The sequence below is a fragment of the Sus scrofa genome, chromosome 2 (assembly GCF_000003025.6).
Source record: "Sus scrofa isolate TJ Tabasco breed Duroc chromosome 2, Sscrofa11.1, whole genome shotgun sequence".
NCBI classification, from domain to species: Eukaryota; Metazoa; Chordata; class Mammalia; order Artiodactyla; family Suidae; genus Sus; species Sus scrofa.
In genome coordinates, this window is record NC_010444.4 from 143,546,532 (window position 1) to 143,565,644 (window position 19,113).

The window sequence follows — 19,113 nt, forward strand, 5'->3', positions numbered from 1 at the left end:
TACGTGGCGTACTAATCTCTTTGCCAAAAAAAAAAAAAAAAAAAAAAAAAAAATAGGTTTTTGCAGTCAAGTAAGTTTGGGAACCACTGCACGAGCCATCCCCTTTTTATAGATTCAGGATGCGCATCAGCATATCCAAGGTTCCAAGAAGCCCTCTAGCCGAGAACTTGCTTAACCCCCTGCTCCCCTTGCAGCGCCAGGCACGAACTGCTGATAAACCTTCCCGGGGCGCCCTGTGTGTAGATGTCACTTCCTGTCCTCCTGCGGAACCCCCCCACCACCTTTTCCCTTCCTGCCGTCATCAGGCCTCTTTGATTATCAGCACCTCCGGCCATGCCTGGGCCAAAGGGACCCTTCAGACAGTCAGGACGCTGGGCCTCCTGTCCTGATGGCCACACGGGGCTCTCCTGTCCCCCCACTCGCTCCGGGTGAAGGGCTGATCCAGTCTGGGGTGCCACGTGGAGGGGCAGGATGTTTCGAGCTCTCCCTGTGGAGAGGGAGGCTGGGAGAGGCGTGAGAGATGTTGCCAGGGACCAGAAATTCTCGGCTGTGCGGTCGCTGCAGTTTCCATGCTGTCTCGGGACGGGCTTCCTTGGCAGAGCCCGAAGCGCCGTGCTTTTGCCATTAAAATTCCCTTGTTAATGACTCACTGTCGGTGCCCTGAAAGGATGACCCAGGGTTCCAGCCCTGATGCCCTTGGCAAGGAGCCCCTTTTGTGGGGCTTTGCTGCCTCGGTTCACTCGTCTGGAGCTGCTGTTTTCAGGGGTTCCTGGCACTGTCGGGGGGGAAGGAGGCTGTTAGGGTCATTCTGTCATCAGTGCTGATTCAGTGCCGGACACTGAGTGAACGCGCGGTCAGCAGGTCTCAGGGAATGAGTGATTCTGTGCCCTGTCCCCTCTCCACCCAGCGCCCGGCACCAGGCCGAGGCAGCACAGAGGAGGGGTTTTAAATATTGGTGAAGAAGTGATGCTGTATTCCCCTTCCCCAACTGCCATTCCCAGCGCTCCTCTGCCCCATAGGAATTGCTCGATAAAGACAAAAATATCTGTTGAATGAGAGTTTCTGATCAGGTCCCCCTACCCCGACCCCTCACCTCGTACCCAGTCTAGGTACACACTATGTGCCAGGCTGAGCCGGGGCTACAACGCCTCCCTGCCTCCTCCAGGCCTCTCATGTTGGGGATTTAGTTCTCTGCAGAGTCCCAAGGGTAGTGGTTGCCGTCACACCCTTGTTTGGGTCAGAGGAGAGGTGGGGTGCGTAAGCTGCCAGCCGAAGCTGGGGGACAGACAAGGAGGCTGCCTGTCAGTCTCGGAACTGGCCCCAGGCTCCGAGTGAGCGCTGCGGGGCACCCCCGGTGCTGGAGGACAGCTGACTGTTGATAAAAAGTGTCCCTCTGCGCTTTCCACATTAAAACGACATTTCATGGAGGGCTCGCTGGCTTGCCTGCTCCTTGTCTCCCTGGGGACAGAGCCCATCTTGGTGGAACCTGTTTCAGGCATGTCCACAGTCTCAGCTCCGACATCTCGGCTGATGTCGAGAAGTTTCTATAACCCTCTTGTCCAGCACACTCCGTTCTGGCCCCATCCACGCTGCCTCACTCTCCGTGGGTCTCGCCCACTGCTGTTGGAGAGGGGCTGGATCAGCCTGGCAGACAGCCTGCGAGGTGCGGCCAGAACATCCCCCCCCAAGTACCTATGCCCCCACCCTGATCAAAGGTCGGTCACCTCGGAACAGGAACAGCTCTACCCACGAGTTCTGCAGGAGACAGAGGGTCACTGTGGTCCTTCGTCTTATGTAGGTCACAGACCCCTTTGAGAATCAGATGAAAGCAATGACTCCTTCCGGTAGAAAAATGCGTTCTCCCAACCAACTTTGCATGCCATCCAGCAGGTTCGCAGCTCCTAAATGCAACCAAGGACCCCAGGTTAAGAATACACCCTCGAGGAGTTCCCGTCGTGGCGCAGTGGTTAACGAATCCGACTAGGAACCATGAGGTTGCGGGTTCGGTCCCTGCCCTTGCTCAGTGGGTTAACGATCCGGCGTTGCCGTGAGCTGTGGTGTAGGTTGCAGACTCGGCTCAGATCCCGCGTTGCTGTGGCTCTGGCGTAGGCCTGTGGCTACAGCTCCGATTCAACCCCTAGCCTGGGAACCTCCATATGCCGTGGGAGCGGCCCAAGAAATAGCAACAACAACAACAAAAGACAAAAAAAAAAAAAAAAAGAATACACCCTCGAGACCTTAAACAGGACATCGTGCTGAGAGGCAGATGCAGATCCCAGCCCTGCCACAAGCCTGCCATGTGTGTGGCTCTGGGCCCGTCAGCCCTTTCTGTCCTAGTGTTGTCTGGGCTATAAAGTGCTCCTTGTGACTCAAATTGCTCATGTCTGTGGAGGTTTAGCTGGTGACTTGGAGCAGAGCTGCTTAATTTTTTATAGGTCACATGTTCCTTTGAAAATCTGATCGCTTTGTATCTCCTGCCTAGAAAAATGCCTGTACACAAAGTCCTGTCTGGTATCCGCGGGTCCGAGGACCACAGATTTAGCACTTTTGAACTGCAGTGAGGCAGTGATCCAGGCGCCAGCCCTGGTTCCGGTTTCCTTAGGTCACCTCTTCTCCCCATCTCTCCTCGCCACTTCCCAACCTTAGCTGTGCACTGAAAGGCCACTGGCCATTGGGGGTCTCCTCCAGGGCTGTGGTGTTCAGACTTTGTTTTCACATAATGGAACCTTTTTTTCTCTCTTCCCTGGAGCTCCAATATAGAGAAGAGGGAACCTTGTAGTCTTAATTTACCCCTTTATTCTTTCATGCAACAAGTATTCGCCCCGCCTGGGGCCAGGTACTTGGCCGGTCAGGTTGGGGGGCCTGCTGGCCTGGTCTTCCCCAGCTTCTGTCCTTGACTTGGGGAACCCATCGGCTTGCAAATCACAGATCTTGTAAAGAGGGCACGCTGCCCTGGGGTGAGACGCTCAGAGACCTGGGACCCTGCTCCTGAAGCACTTGGGGAGGCTCCTTTTCCTCATCTGTAACATGGATAATGGAATAAGGACGCCTCACGGCCTCCAGGGCTGGGAGGTTTCCTTTATCCCAAGTTGGGAGGACAGCTGGCCCATTTCTACGGGGAGCGAATGGGTACCGAGCGCCCAAAAAGGACAAAAGCAGAGGCACAGAGGGGGACTTTTACCTTCAGGGCCCAGGAGAGCGCCGCGTTATTGAGGAGCTGAATGACTGCTTGGAAATTTCCAGGAAAATGATAAGGCTGAGCCCTGGGAAAAAAGTTGCTGTGTTTTTCACTCCCTCCTCCCCTGGAAGGTTGGCTGCTGTCAGTGTCGATTTCATAGACCCAGTTCCCACACTGTCCTCTAGGGCCTGAATTCTCTGCTGTGACAGAGGAAGATTTACCCACAAAGGGTGGGCTGGAAAGCTGCCTTCTGCAGCTGAAGGGCTGCTTGCCGGGAAGGACTGGACGCTGCAGAGGCCCTGCCTGCATCAGGTCAGATCCAAAATCCCTGTCACTCTGGAGACGGGCAGGCCTGTGTGGCTTTGCAAATGCCCTTTCCAACAGTGTTTCTTGAGGGCATCTCGGGCAAGTCTGCCGCTGGTGTAAGCTCACCCTAGGGGGGGGTTTCCTTCACTTTTCTGGGCCAGAGTGTGGTGTCAAGGTCAAAGGCATGGGTTTTGGTGTTGGGCAAGCCTGGGTCCAGTTCCTGACACTGCCTCTGCTCTCTGCTTGATCTTGGGCAGGACACGCAGCCTTTGCAAGCCTCAAGGGGTTCATAACACTTCCCCACCTAGGGTTGTGAGGAAATTAAATTAAATCCTATTGTAAAGACTGGTACTTGGCTTGTGTTAATGCTCTATAAATAGTCACGCTTTTCTTAGCCCTAATTTTCCAGCTGAGAAGCCGATTATTTGATAATGGAGCAGCAGAGGACTGAGAGTCAAGGATACACATGTCCAGGAGTTCCTGCTGTGGCACAGTGGGCTAAGGATCCAACTGCAGCAGCTTTGGTTGCTGCAGAGGTGTGGCTGGATCCCGGCCCAGCGCTCTTGGGTTAAAGGAGCCTGTGTTGCCGCACCTGCGGCCTAAGTCACAGCTGTGGCTCAGATTCAATTCCTGGCCTGGAAACTTCCATGTGCTGCTTGTGCGGCCATTTAAAAAAAAAACAAAAGCAAACAAACTCATGTCCATCATTGCCTGCCTAACACTGTGCACCCTCCTGTCCAGGCCCAGGGTGACCCGCTGGCCCCGGGGCTGGATGACAAAGAACCCTCCCTCTTCCCGCCTCCATCCCTCTGACAGGTGCAAACCATACCAGCCGCTCCTTTTCCTTTATTAGGTCGGCGAGCTGCGCCTGGCGCCCCAGGGTCCAGCCCCCCCACCCTCCGGTGTGTAACGAGGACATCCCTTTCCTGCTCGTGACAGTCCTTGGCATCTGTCCGGCAGGTGGACAAACGCTCTGTGCTCTTTTCCGTGTTTTGCCAGCAAACACGTTGCCGCCAACGGACTTGCCTCCTCCCGAAAATTCCCAGGCAGAGCCAGCCCCTTGCAAGGGGTTGCTGTGGTCCCGCCAACGGTCCTGGGGCTCCTGCCTCCTCTCTGGGGCCCCATCGGTCACCCTAACGTTCTCAGGCCGCTTCTGGTGAGTGAGTTCAAAGACTAGAGAAAGCAGCGCGCCTGTCGGGGATCCTCAGGGCGTGGGCTTCCTGACGTCTCCCGGGGCCCCCGGTTCTTGGATCCACAGGTCTCTGCTGCTGCTGCTGCTGCTGTTGGTCCTGGCCTCGGCTCCCTTCTTTCCAGCCGGCCCCCCGGGGACTTCGGAGCCCGAGGCCCCGCTGGTGGCCAGGTCCAGGCTGAGGGTCCTCCCGCAGACGGAGAGGCGCCGCAGCACCTCGGAGGCGGCCTCCACCGGCACGGCCGAGCGCTGCTCCAGCAGCATCTCCAGCAGCGAGCTCATCTCCGACAGGAAGGTGCTGGCCAGACGCGTGCCCGTCGGGCTCAGCTCGGGCCCCGGCGCCTTGCCGAACGTCTGGAAGGTCCTGGGCTCCTCCGAGGCTGCGGCATCCGGGGAGAAGACGTTGTCACGGTAGTTGCTGGCGAGGGGCAGAGACAGCCTGGCCATCCAGGCCGGGTCGGGGACGCTCAGCCGGTCCAGGGTCAGGCCTGCAGGGGGCGGAGGGGACGCGGTGAGGGCGGAGCCCGGGGCGGGCGGGGCGCCTGACAAAGGAGGGAAGGGGGGGGGCAGGGCGCGCATCGACGGGGCGGCTGGAGGGGGCGGGAAGGAAGGGGCCCCGGCGGCGGCTGGGAAGCTGGCCGGGCCGGAAGGCAGCGGCGGAGGTCGGGCGCGTGAGCAGAGCGAGGCCGCGGCCGCGGGGGGAGGCAGGCCTAGAATTAGCAATTGGGTCTGTTTGTAAAGCATCTCCCAGGCTGCGGCGTGTTTCAGGTCTACGTGTGTTTCATCCATCACCGTGCAGCCAGGATTTTGACTCCCTCGGGACACTACTAGCTGAGGATGGAGGGGGGAAAAAAATCCCTTTTTTCACCAATGCTGGAGCTCCTGGCTTGACCCTACCTTGGGTTCCTGTTCATAATATTAGTGCCCACTGGTTAAGTACTTCTGTGCCAAGCAACTCACATAGTTGTCTCGTCGAATCTCCGCACAAACTTTAGGAGTCAAGGCTGTTTTATGGATGAGGAAACAAGTCACACTTGTACTAGGCAACCAAGCCCAGATATGACCCCCAGGTCTGATGACCCAGAAGCCCCCTGGGACCGTGTCACCCCAGCCACTCTCTGAAGAGCTGGCCCTTCCTCCCTGGATGCTGGGTGCCCACCTGCGGCTCTGGAATTCCCAGGCTGAGGTCTGTACCGTCAGCTCCTGGCCTGTGCCCTTGGCTCCTCAACCTTCACCTCTCCAGCTGCAGGAAACCCTTAGAAGGGGCCGCTGGCCTAAGGACCTGTCCCAAGAAAGGGACAGGGCAGTGAAAAAAGGTCCTCCAGACCCCAAATCCCACCATCACACGTCTCCTTTTCCTATCTCTTCCACAGAAAATTCTGTCTCAGAAAACTAGTCCCAGGCCTGATGACAGAGGCCAAGCCAGAGGAAAGAAAATATGGGCCTTGTGGTTAAAATCTGCGTCTTTAAAAAAAAAAAAAGCACATCTACGTTAACTCATATTTAATGTTTAAGATGAGCCGCTTTAGAATCTGTACCTGGAATGAAAGACTGGAAGGGGATAGTCAGAGTGTTAACTGAACCCGCCCCTGGGCAGAAGTGATTTATTCTTTTTTGTTTGTTTGTTTGTTTATCTACATTTGTCTCCATGAACCAAGCATTACTTTTATAATTTTGAAAAGTTATTCCAAAATACAGCTAAATGCTATGTCTGTTGATAAATGCGCCTCGGGCTTGGCCTGCTGGTGCAGGACTCTGCAGGCCGTGAGGGAGGGTGAGGCCCCTTCCGGGCTGGTCCAGCCCACACCTGGGACTTGGTGAAGGATTTTGAATGATTGGATGAACATAAATATGAACCCGGGACATTTGGGAAAATGTAAACCTTAGTTTCCCGCGACTCTGGGGTTCTAAGGCTGGAACAAGGTTTTGGTGTTACCGAACCAGGCTTTTCCTTGCACGAGGGTCCGAGCGCTTTGGAAGGAATGAAGCCTGGGATGAGACCATCAGTGAGGTGTAGGAGGTTGGCTGAAAGGCGACGAGGAAGTCACTGCAGGGCAGGTGGGCGCTGGGCAGACCTGGGTTTGGTTTCCCAGCTATGCAGCTTATGAGCAGTGTGACTCTGGGAAACTCGCTCAACCTCTCTGAGCCTCATTTGGCCTCATGCGGTGGTGAAATGGGAGCGCTCACCTTGTCAGGTGCCTGCGAGCATTCAGTGAGCTCACGCAACTGGTGAAGTGAGATCCTGATTTTGTCCTCAGATGCTGCCAAGAGCCCCGCCTCAGGCACCCTCGCCGAGACCCCATCACGGTCCAGCCCCGTGAGCAGCACAGGCTCGTCTACCTCCGCTGTGCTCTTCGTCCCCCAAATATTGTTATTATTATTATTATTTTGTCTTTTTTTAGGGCCACACCCAGGGTCTATGGAGGTTCCCAGGCTAGGGGTCCAATTGGAGCTGCAGCCACCAGCCTACGCCACAGCCACACCAACGCGGGATCCGAGCTGCGTCTTCGATTTATGCCACAGCTCATGGCAACGCTGGATCCTTAACCCACAGAGCGAGGCCAGGGATCGAACCTGTGTCCTCATGGATACTAGTTGGGTTGGTTAACCGCTGAGCCATGAAAGGAATTCCCTTACAAATTATTAATGAGATACTTCATGTTCTTTTTTCATACTGAGCCTTCAAAATCTGGACTGGGTCTTAGAGTCCATCACGCTTCAATCTGTACTAGGACTTTCCACATTGGCCGCTCTATTGCACCTCACAGCTCTGCATTCTAGACGATGCTGTCCTAGAAAACTTTGTAGCTTCCTGCTGTCCAAAGCAATGTCCACTAGCCCCGTGTAGCTGCTGAGCACTTGGAATGTGGCTGGTGTGACTGAGGAACTGGATTTTTCATTCTGCTTAATTTTAATTAGATTTCATTTCACTTAATTTTGATTTAGAGCCACACTGCCTGGGTTAATAACTATTGGCTGCCCAACCTTGGGCATATTATTAAACACCCTGGCCTCTCCATTTTTCCCTTTATGAAGTGGGACAATGAATAGTCCCCATCTCATAAGATTTCCTCACGAGGCGCTGAGAACAGGGACCAGCCCATAGAAAGCACTCAGTAAACATTAGCTGCATTTTTTTAACCCAGGCCAGGGAAGTCCCTGCCATGCCTTCAGCACAGAGGGCATGTCCAGATGAGAAATGGGTTACTAACTACAGACATAGAAAAGCAGGGAGTTCCCATCGTGGTGCAGCGGAAATGAACCCGACTAGGAACCAGGAGGTTTGCGGGTTCGATCCCTGGCCTCTCTCGGTTTACCATCTGGTGTTGCGGTGAGCTGTGGTGTGGGTTGCAGATGTGGCTCGGATCTGGCGTGGCTGTGGCTGTGGTATAGGCCGGCAGCTGTAGCTCCAATTAGACCCCTAGCCTGGGAACCTCCATATGCTGCAGGTGCGGCCCTAAAAAAGAAAGAAAGGAAAAAAAAAAAAAAAAGGCAAGAAAACCACAGTGCAGGTGGGACGACTCCGTGTTACCCGAGGAGGCTGACTCGTGTGGGAGCGGGGGGCTGGCAGATTCTTAAGTTCTCAGGGTAAGAGTAGTTGATACTTAAACTCACCCGAGAAATGCAGATGAGTGGTTTAGGAGGTAAATGGAGGTCGCCTGATGGCAGGTGGTCCCAGGTTGGTTTCCCTGGCTCACTGAGGAGCTGGGTGACTCTGGGCTGGCTGTTACCTTTCTGCGCCACCAGTTTCCTGCTCTCTAAATTGGAGCTTGTGACATTGCCCTCAAAAGACTGTGTAGAAGCTTGACTGAGATAAAGTGTACCAGATGCTCCCTTGGTACCTGGCACACACCAGGGGCTCCATAATTGTTCACTATTCTTATGATGGGTTTTTGGGGGGCTCGTTTGTTTTTGCTTTTTAAGGACTGCACCCTTGGCATATGGAAGTTCCCAGGCTAGGGGTCGAATTGAAACTGCAGCTGCCAGCCTACACCACAGCCACAGCAATGTGGGATCCGAGCCGCATCTGTGACGTACACCACAGCTCATAGCAATGCCAGATCCTCAACCCACCGAGTGAGGCCAGGGATTGAACCTGCACCCTCATGGATACTAGTTGGGTTTGTAACCCGCTGAGCCATGATGGGAACTCCCTTGCTGATTTCTTTAAATGAATAATCAACGTAGAATCTGGTTTTTCAACACACGAAGACCTTCTGAAGCCCCAGGACAAGTCACATGTTGCTGGCATTCTCTCCAGAAACAGAATGGCTGTGCTTCCCTGCAGTAGATTGGCGCGGGACTCTGGAGCCTGGGCACCTGAGGGGACTGTGCGGGCAGAAGCACGGTGTGTGGGGCGGGTGGGGGGGCGGCTGGGGAGAGTCCCTACCTGTGTGGGGGTCCAGCAGGCTCGACAGCTCTTCTTCTAGCAACTGCTTCACAGACAGGTCCTCCTCAGGGTCCAGGAGCCCTTCCTCCTGGTCCGGTTCCGCCTGGCCACCAGCCCTGGCCCCTGGGCCGTCCGGCTCCGGGATTGCACTCCTGCAAAGGGAGCCCCCCGGGGCCACAGGTGAGGCAGTCGCAGCAGCCTCATTCACTCCTGCTCACGAATAGTCTTCTGTTCGCACCAGCGTTCCTTCATCCACCGAGGGAATGGGGTCCACGGCCCAACTTTCAGAGTCAGACGGACCTGGGCTACTTGATCCCGGCTCTCCTGCCTACTCCGAGTCTGTTTCCTCCTCTGTGAAATGGGAGCATTCAGTGCCCCCCACCTCTGGGGCACCGTGGGGGTAAAAGGAGGCTTTACACGTAAGGAGCTTAGCGCGGTGTTAGAAGCGCTCGCCCTTGTCCCTCCATTCCGTCTCTCTCCCTGGCACACAGTAGGAGCTTAGTGGCCTTCAGCTGATCCGGCGCAATCATCCTTCCATCCCTCCACCCTCTGTCCGAGTTTGAGCTCCAGCGAGGGCAGGGATTCTTGTCTGTCTCAGTCCCTGCTCTCTCACTAGTGCTCAGGACAGGGCTTGGCACATAGTAGGCCCTTCATAAATACGTGGGGACTGAGAGACTGAACGTCCCCTCCTTCCTATTCGAGGCTAAATCCCAGACCGGAAGAGCAGGTCGATGGAGGCTGCAGCTGAGGTGAGGCATCCAAAGCTGCTCGGGGTCTACTGTGATGCCCCTCGCTCTCTCCACCCCGGCCCCTCCCTCCTGCGGACCAGCCCCCCACCCCCACCCCCATCACCGGTTCCTGGGGCTGCCCCAGCAGGGTGGGGACGGGCCTTGGCCCCTCATCCCAGCAGCTGGGAAGCCTCCCTGAGGGGCTTTAAGGCCTGGGAGTCCTTGCTGCTATTTTTCTGTGACCCTTTCTGCTCCTGTGAAGGGATCAGCAGGGAGGCAGCCAGTTTGCAAGTAAGGACAACAACAAATGTCACCTGAGGAATTCCTTGGCGTCAGGCCTGTGCTTTGCAAGGTATATACCCCTTCTTATCAAACCTTTCATGTCAGTAAGGGGGTCTCTTGTCATTGTCCCCATTTTACAGATGAGAAAACCAAGACTTGCAAAGATTAGGCAGCTTGGCCATGGTCCCCACAGAGGAAGTGATTAAGCAAGAATTCAAATCCAGGCTGATGGTCCCCGGAGTCGTGCCCTCACCCTCCTAAGCACTCGACGCTACCTCCAGCTATCTTTGCAAACAAAATGAAATGAAACCAAAAACAAAACTCGAAGTTGTCACAGCAAGGGCACTGAACTGGAGGTCAGTGTCCTGAGAGCTGATCCCACTTTTGTCACTCATTGGCCACTTGACCTTGAGCAAAGTCACTTTAAGGGGAAACTTCTTGGCCTGGCTTGTGTGCCTCCTGTGTGCCAAGCCCGGGGCCATGAGCTTAGGGCAGGGGTGATCCTTGACTCCTCACCCCATCCCTATAAGGAAGCGTGTTGACCTCCGTTTCATAGATGCAAGGCCGCTGGAAAGCCGCGGCTTAATCGGATTTGCCCCAGCTTACATAGCTGCGTCGGCTCAAACTACCTAGAGGCTCAGTCTGTCTGGCTGTTACCAGAGGGAGTTCAGTTAGATGTCCCCTCGAGGGGTCTTCAATTCTAGGACAACCCAAGGCGCCCACCCACACACCCACGTCCTTAGCCGGGAGCCTTCGTGTCGTGTTTAAGGGTCCGGAGAAAGAAGGCTGGGTGGTGATGTAGAGTCCATAGCCCAGCACCTCTGCAGTCAGGGGACAGACAGTCAGAGCCTCTGAGATGAAGTCATTTCCTTCGTGACTCTGGGTCCTGTGAATACCATTAATGCAGTTGCTCCAGGACCAAGCTGCCTGGGCGGGGCCAGTGGGGGGGGGTGGGGAGGGATGCTTGTTGGCTGCAATTTCCCGGGGGAGCAGCCTCCGGGATGTGCTCCCCGCTTCTCCAGTCACAGAGGCGGCAGGCTGAGGGCAGGCTGCTAGGGGGGCTTGAGAAGCCGGTGGGGACTACGTGCTCCTTACCTGCCGCTGCCGGGCTTGGCCAAGTACTTATTTCCCCGGTGGTTTGGTTTGGGCTGGAATTGGCCCTGATGCAGCAAGGACAGCAGCTGGGAGATTTGCTACAAGACAGGAAAAATCTGTTGACTCCACACAATTCCGACCCAGCACACTTCCTACCGGATGTTTCCCTCAATGCTGTGCTTGCTTTTTATAGTCTTTCCTCCAGCTTCAGATGTGTGTGGATGGGGTGGGGGAGGGCGCACGGTGACGGTGACCGGGCCGGGACGTGTGCAGGCGGGCTCCCTGCTTGGCCTCGTCCCCAGGGACCTGGGTGTCTGAGAGAGAGCCTGAGGATCCCCTGGGCCCCTCCCCTCCCTCGGGGGTCGGGGGGGGGGAGGGTAAAAAAAAGGCATCGCCTGCCCATCAATGTGTTACTGCTTCAATAAGGGTTATCTTAAAGTGTCACTCCCTCCTTCAGCAGGATTCAACCACCAGCCGATGGAGGTGGGCCAAGATTACACTGTAGAGAAGGGAAAAGGTGTCTTTTCATCATTTATTTTTTCATCCTGCTCTTCCCTTGACCAGTATCTAATATGGGCTTGTTTGCGCCCCTCGCTGTACTTGTCGTGAGAAGAAGATGAGAGCAAGGGCCAGTCGCTGGCCTCAGGGAGCTCACAGTCTGCCAGGGATGACCCTCAGGGGAGACAGGGCCTGGCAGTTTCTCCGGGGCTGTGTCGAGGGAGGGACAGGAGGCAGGTCTGTGGGAGCAGAGGGGGCCCTCACCCGCCTCGGAGCCAGGACGAAGGGGCGTGGGGAGGACAGGGTAAGGAGTCATTGCTTTCAACGAATGTTTCCTGAGTTCGTACGGCATGCCAGGCGCCTCTGCCAGGCCCCAAAGCTCCCACAGGGCTTTGGCAAGTGGAGAGGGTGAGGGGCGAAGGGCATTTCAGAAAGAAGGCACTGCCGGCCGAAAGGCCAGGGCAAACGGTGGCACTGCAGAAAGGTTGGTGGATGGGGCAGGGGTGGGTGAGCAGCAGACGAAGGCTCAGGAAGCTGAGCTCTAGTTCAAGGTCATTTCTAGCTTGTGTGAGATCAGGCAGGTTTGGGGACATCCCGGGAGCCCAGTTTCCTCATTTCTAAGGTGGATCGAAAGATGCCTGCTCCGCCTTCCTCACAGGGTCGTCAGGGTTAACTAGGTGGTTTGAAAGTGGAAAATGCTCTGCAGCTTAGAGGAGTTTGGGTTGTTTCTCCTAGAAATGCTGCCTCTGCCTCCGGGGCCCAGCGCCATCCCCCCCCACACACACCCAGGAGCCCCCTCTCCCCTCTGGGCAGCTCAAGACAGGCAGTGCCAAGCTCAGAGGAGAGCTGGCAGGGGAAGTGGCCAGGACTTGGGAGGGTCGGTGTCCTGCTCCCAGCTCAGGGCGGTTCCCACCCCCTGCCCAGGCCCAGACGTCCTCCTAAAGCACCTGCCACCCTTTTCTCAAGTGACAGCTGATGCCTCAGGGACAGCCCCCGAGTGCCCAGCCCTAAGCCATGCAGTGTCATTCGAGGTCATTTGACGTCAGAGCCCCAACTCTGGGGTCAGACTTGGGTTCACATCCTCAGTCTGCTCCTGCCCCACTTCCCGTCTTGCGGCTTCGAGGGCTTTTGCTTAAGCATCCTGAGCCTCACTTGCCTCAGTCGCGAAAAGGGAATAATACTAATGAGACCCAGGTCCTGTGCTGGCTGTGGTCATAAGAATTAAATCAAAGTGTTCCTCGCGTAGCTATGGCTCTTTGGATCCGCGCTTCTTGGCTGCGCAGTGGTATAGAACCTCGCGCCGTTCTTCAGTGACCCAGGGAGAGAGCTACCATTCCAGCCACTTTGCAGCTCTGACCCCCGAGGCTCACAGAGGCTGCACAGCAGGGAGCGGCAGGGCTGGAATTTGAACCTGGATCTGACTCCACTCCGCCACTGTGCTGCTGGGAAGGGGAGCATTAGGCAGGTTGCCTCTGATCCTCGAGTTGATCCCAGCCGGGCACCCTTCTCTCCTGCAGCCCAGTGGGGTCCCCCCCCAGGGCCTGCTCTCTGCTGTCTCTGTTCTCCAACCACCCGCACCGAGTTTGGCACAAAGAGCTCATTCTATAAGCAGTGAATGAATGAATGAATGAATGGCTCTGGGCGATATCTGGGGCTGCCTAGAGGCCCCAGGCGGGACTCGTAAGAGAGCAACTGGGCCCCCTCCAGGTGGCTTCCTGCAGAGGGGGAGGGAAGGAAGCCGTGTCCTTGCTCCACAGGAAACGAGAGCTGATGGATGACCTGACTAAACCGAACCGTGCCGTGGGCAGGCCGCCTGGCCGAGGGAAAATGATCTGGGGTTCAGGGGAGTATATGTGGGTTTGAGATCAGGCTCCATCCCAGAAAAAAAGCTTTCCCACTGGGGGCCAGTAAATCCTAGGCTACTAGACATGGCCATTCATGTTCCCATTTAATCCTCAACCCTGGGAGGGAAACACGGGTGAGTGTGGCCTGACGATCCCCACTTTATAAAGAAACTCAGGCTCAGGTGTTGGTGTTGCTCGGTTCCTAAGTGGCTGTGCTGCAATTTGAACCCGGACCTGCCTAACTCCCAAGTTCCAAGGTTGTTTCTATTGTCGGCAGCCGGCAGGCAAGCTCTGTGGTCTCAGGCAAGTCAGATGCAGCCCTCGAACCCAGGGCAATGATGCCCATGCTAGCTGGCTTCACAGGGAGGCTGCCCACACGAGTGGAGGGTGGGTGAGCTGGAGAAGAGCTTTGAAGAAAAATCATCATCATTTTCTGAGTGCTGACTACCTGCCAGTGCTATTCTAGAGGCTTTAAGTACATTCATTTCATTTTCCCGCAAACTTGCGAGGGGGGGGGGGTGTGCTGTTGTCTGGGCATTTTCAACAGAGAAGTGGAGTAACTTTCCTGTGTTCACAGCTTGGGAGAGGTGGAGCCAGGATTGGAACCCAGGCAGCCTTGCTCCAAAGCGTGTACTCTTATTATGTCTTGGCTGTGTGTCTTGTTGTGCCAGGAGTGAGTGATAATTTCTTGATCAAATGCACTGATCAGATCCTTAGGGCGGCTCTGCAAGGCAGACACTCTTACTGTCATTGCTCCTTTACAGTTAAGGAAACTAAGGCTCAGAGACAGTACGTCATTTGTCCAGAATCACACAGCTAAATTCTGTTGACCCCAGAGCTTGCACCCTGAACCCCTGCACCCAGCGCGTCCTCAAGTGCCCGGTGAGCCTAAGGAATGAATGGGTGTGGGGAATGTGAGGCTCTGATGAGGGGGTGATGGCCCATGAGCGACCGGAGCGCTGCCCACCCCGGAGCGGCTGAAGGTACCTGAACAGGAGGCGAATCCACAGTGAGTTCCTCGACAGGGTTCCGCTCCGCGAAGGCCGCCACCGACAGCCGGACCAGGCTCCGCAGGATCTGACGGGGCCCGGACTCTTTCTCGGGGCTCACTTTGCCATTGAGATGCCGCTGCCGCCTCAGGGTTGCCGAGGAGGCCGGCGGGCTCAGCGGGGCCTCCGGGCCGCCCTGATCTCCGGGCGCCCTCCCTGGGGGGCTGCCTGGAACCTTCAGGGGCCTTGAGCGGGGCTGACCCACGGCAGCTTGGGGCTCCGGGAGGTTCAGGTTCTCCCGGGAGGCGTTCCTCTGCCTGGGATGGTTGAAAAGGAGGTTCACGGTGTCCTGCAGCACCTCCCGGCTCTCGGCCTGTGCTCCCTCGTTGCCTTGGTTACGCAGGGTCCTGTACAGCGTGGGTGTGAGGTGAAAGGGGGCCTGCAGGCAGGGGTCCCAGCCCGCTTCCAGCGACGTTTCGCTGCTCACGTGCTTGGGGGGCGGCCCGACGTCGCCAGTCTCCTCCCCCTGGCCCCTGAGCACCGGCACGAGGTGGATGTCTGCCTTCTGGATGTGTTTCTGGGGCCTCTTGGGCTGGTGACGGTAGGAGGACTCGGCCTCTCGGCAGTTGTAGGCCCTGTGGTCCTTCTTCTCCGTCCGGCAGATGGACATGATCAGAGCCAAGACGGACCCGAAGACGGCCAGCAGCACGGCCAGGCAAATCACCGCGAGCATTGACGTGCTCAGGGCCCCGGGCTCTCGGGCTGAGTCCCTCAGGTGGTCCGCACTGGTGACAAACACGACCCTCAGCAGGGCTCGGGTCTGCAGGGAGGGGCTGCCGCCGTCCTGCACCGCGATCTCCAGCTCCCACGCGCTCCCGATGAGGCTGCTGGCATTGGTGGTATTGACGAACAGCTGCCCCAGGCGGGGGCTGAGGACAAAGAGACAGGCCTCGTTGCCACTCCGGATGCTGTAAAGGAGCTCTCCGTTTGGCCCCGAGTCTGCATCTCTCGCCACGATGGTTGCCAAAAAGAATGGCTGGGAGCCGGGGGCGGCCTGTGGGGGCGAGTTGGTGCCTGCTGGACCCGGGCCGTTGGGCGTCTCGATGGGCACCAGCAGGTGACCCGTGGACGCGTTTACAAGCACCGAGAGGCTGGCTTTCCCATCGCTGAGCATGGGGTGAATCACCTCTGGGGCGTTATCGTTGGCATCCAGGATGCTGACCCACACGGAGACACTGGATGCCAGCTGGGGCTGGCCCCCGTCCTCCGCCACCACCAGGAACTCGAAGCCGGCCATCTGTTCATAGTCCAGTGACCTCTGCGCCGTGACGTCTCCTGTATCCGGGTCGATCGCTACCAAGTGAGAAACTGGGGAGTCCTGGATGCGGTATGAGATTTTCCCGTTAACGCCCAGGTCTGCGTCGTGGGCCTTGATGGTAATGAGATGAAGGGAGGGGAGGTTGTTTTCCCGAGTGGAGACCTGGTATCGGCTCTTCTCGAACACGGGTGCGTTGTCGTTGGCATCACTGATCTGAATGCTGAGCAGTGTCTCGGCTGATAAGGGCTGGGGTCCCCGGTCCTGGGCCAGCAGAGTGAGGGTGTACAGGGGCCACTGCTCTCTGTCCAGCGTGGCGTTGGTTAGCAGCATGTACGTGTTACCGTTGGTCCTCTTCAGCCTGAAGTGGCCCAGCTCTTGGCTCAGCCAGCAGTGGACCAGCCCGTTGTCCCCCGAGTCCAGGTCGTTTGCCGTGACGAGGGCAACGAAACTGTCCTTGGGCAGCGCTTCGGACACCAGCGACGGCTGGGATGCCCACGTGATGTGGATGCTCGGAGCGTTGTCGTTGACATCCAGAACCTTGATGAGAATTTTGCAGTGGGCTGGGATGGGGTTGGGACCCAGGTCCCTCGCTTGGACGTCTACCTCGTAGGCGGGGTTCTTCTCGTAGTCCAGGGGTTGCCGCAGGATCACCTGGCCGGTCTTGGCATCAATGCTGAAAGCGTCCAGCACCTCTGGAGGCACGTGCTTGCTGAGGAGGAATTCCACCTCCCCGTTGGGGCCTTGGTCAGGGTCTGTGGCAGTCAGGTTGATGAGGAGAGTGCCAGGGGCAGTGTCTTCTTGGACTTCTAGTGCCAGCGAGCTCTCAGCAAAGACAGGGCTGTTGTCATTGGAGTCCAGGACGTTGACCTTCACCAGGCTGGTGCCTGACTTGGGGGGGTTCCCGCTGTCATAGGCAGTCAACACCAGGTCAAAAAACGAGCGGATTTCCCGGTCCAGCTCCTTCACCACCACGAGCTCCGCGTGTTTGGTCTCATCAGGCCCCACGATGACATCCAGGGCAAAGTGCTCGCTGGGGGACAGGGTGTAGGAGTGTAGGGTGTTGGGGCCGGTGTCTGGGTCCAGAGCTCTGTCCAGGGGGATCCGGGTGCTCAGCGAGGCGCTCTCCGAGATTTCCAGCTCCTGCTCGCCTTTGGGGAACTGGGGCTGGTGGTCATTGATGTCCAGCACCTGGACCTCTACGTGGATGAGAGCCAAGTCCCCTGCGGCCAGCACGTCAAAGGAAACCAGGCAGGGATCCTGCTGCCGGCAGAGCTGCTCCCGGTCCAGCCGCTTCCCTGTGCTGAGCAGGCCGTCCTCAGCGTCCACCTGGATGGGCAGCGCCTGAGGCAGCTGCAAGACCTGGAAGGCACCCCCCGCCAGCCCCGGCCGCTCCTCCCGGCCCAGCTCCCGGGCCAGCTTCCCTATCACCGTGCCGGCCGGCACTTCCTCGGACACCTGGTATTTCACTGTGAGAGTGGCCACCTCCTGACAATCCCCCGAAAGGAGCAAGGAGCCACCAGGTCCCAGAAGTCCCAGCAGAAGCGGCAGAAGTGGCATCATGCTTACCACCCGAGTGGACCAGATCCAGGAATCCGCTAGAGTTTGCCAAAGACTAGACACGTCCTCCGGTGTCTGCCGGGGGGCTTGATTCTCCGGCCCCCAGACCTGCGGGCACAGTCGTGTCCCATAATTAGCTGAGGGAACCAGCAGAGTTCCCAGGCCAGGCCATCGTCGGCAGCAGGGGCTTGAGAGCCCCAAGACCGACGGAGCAGAATGGCCCGGGAGGCCACGTTCCGGGGGCCCCCGTTGGTCCCAGTCAGCAAATGACGAACAAGAGCCAGTCCAAGGGGGACTTGACCCGGGAGAGCAGGATGTGCGGCTCTGACTTCCAAACAGTTGCTAGGCTGGGGAGACAGAGAAGCAGCTTTTTCCTATGGAAACCCCACCTACAGGAAAAGGGAGGCTGTGCGTCTCAGTGCCAATTAGAGAAAGAGTTTCCGTGAAGCCGAGTGGCCTGCCGCTGAGGAGGATGCGGCCGGGGACAGGCCGGATGGGAAGGTGCTGTCCACGCAGCAGGGCAGCGCCGCTGAGGGCACGGGAGCCCCTGCTGGGGCCAAGGGAGCAGAGCGCCCAGCCCCTCCTGGGCCGTCACCACCCACCCCCACCTGCCCCCACCCGCGTCCTCTCAGTCTTGACCCTGCCCCGATCACCCGTTTTATTGTTGTTGTCTTTTGTCTTTTTAGGGCCACACCCGAGGCGAATGGAGGTTCCCAGGCTAGGGGTCGAATCAGAGCTGGAGCCACCGCCTTACACCACAGCCACAGCAACGCGGGATCCAAGCTGCATCTGCGACCTACACCACAGCTCATGGCAATGCCAGATCCTTAACCCTCTGGGTGAGGCCAGGGATTGAACCTGAGTCCTCATGGATGCTAGTTGGCTTCCTTAACCACTGAGCCACGATCCCTGTTTTGCGTCTCATGGGGAGCCGCGCTGATTAAGAGAGCAGCCGTCAGAGCCAACCGCCTGCATTCCAACCCTGCCTCTGCAACTTCCCAGCTGGGTCCCAGGGGAAACGTCTGCACCCAGCGGCTCCTCTGCCGGGTGTGGTCGGGAATAAGACAGCAGCCCTCGCAGCGGTTTTGTCAAGATGACCTGGCAAAGAGGTGGTTATTCGGGGTGGGTGGTGTGATCTGCACAGTCTGGCCCTCCCCACGGCTGCCTGGGGCAGTCCCCGCCCGCACAGACCCATAGGGGGCCCCGTGGCCTTGGCTCCTGAAGCGGGATGGTCCCTCTGACCTGACCGGGCAGCTCCCCCCCCCCCCCAGCTCCCCTCCCCGCCTTGGGGCCCATTGTTCTGTGTCTGGTGCAGCCTGAGCCCCGCGGGGGAGTCCCCCAGCCTTGGACGTTTCTATACCCTTCCCTCTCCCCCCTCTTCCTCTCCCCGCCCCCCTTCCTCCAATTCTTCCCTCCCCGCCGCTGTTTGTGTCCAGTCTCAGAAGGGAAGCCCGGGATGGGGCGAGGGGGCGGCCGGCTTGGGTGGCCTTGAGGTGACTTGCCTTTCCTTTCCGCTTCCATCTGCTGCCCTACCGTCTCGTCTTGCCCTTTACCATGAGGTTGCCTCCGGAAGTTTGTAAAGCAGTCGAAGGGACGGGAGTTAAGGGCCAGTTTCCCCTGCATTGGGCATTTGCAGCTCCATCCTTGGGGCCCAAGGACTCCAATCAGGCCCACTGGCCTGGAGGCCTGTGGCCACTGGGATGGGTGACTGCGGGCCTCCGTGGTCTAAGCATCCCTTG

The 19,113-nt window shown here is 57.6% G+C and overlaps 1 protein-coding gene and 1 long non-coding RNA gene across 2 annotated transcripts; one reads left to right on the forward strand and one right to left on the reverse strand.

Annotated features, from left to right (window-relative positions):
- On the reverse strand, window positions 4,313-18,497 carry PCDH12 (protocadherin 12). The gene is made up of 4 exons (XM_003124041.4): window positions 14,498-18,497; window positions 11,169-11,266; window positions 9,064-9,215; window positions 4,313-5,161 (listed from the first exon to the last, which is right to left on the reverse strand). The coding sequence occupies exons 1-4, from the start codon at window positions 17,375-17,377 to the stop codon at window positions 4,689-4,691; spliced, it is 3,603 nt and encodes a 1,200-aa protein (XP_003124089.2). The 5' UTR covers window positions 17,378-18,497; the 3' UTR covers window positions 4,313-4,688.
- On the forward strand, window positions 4,996-6,154 carry LOC110259524. Its single transcript, XR_002341957.1, has 2 exons — window positions 4,996-5,084; window positions 6,047-6,154. It is a non-coding gene; the product is annotated as an uncharacterized LOC110259524 (long non-coding RNA).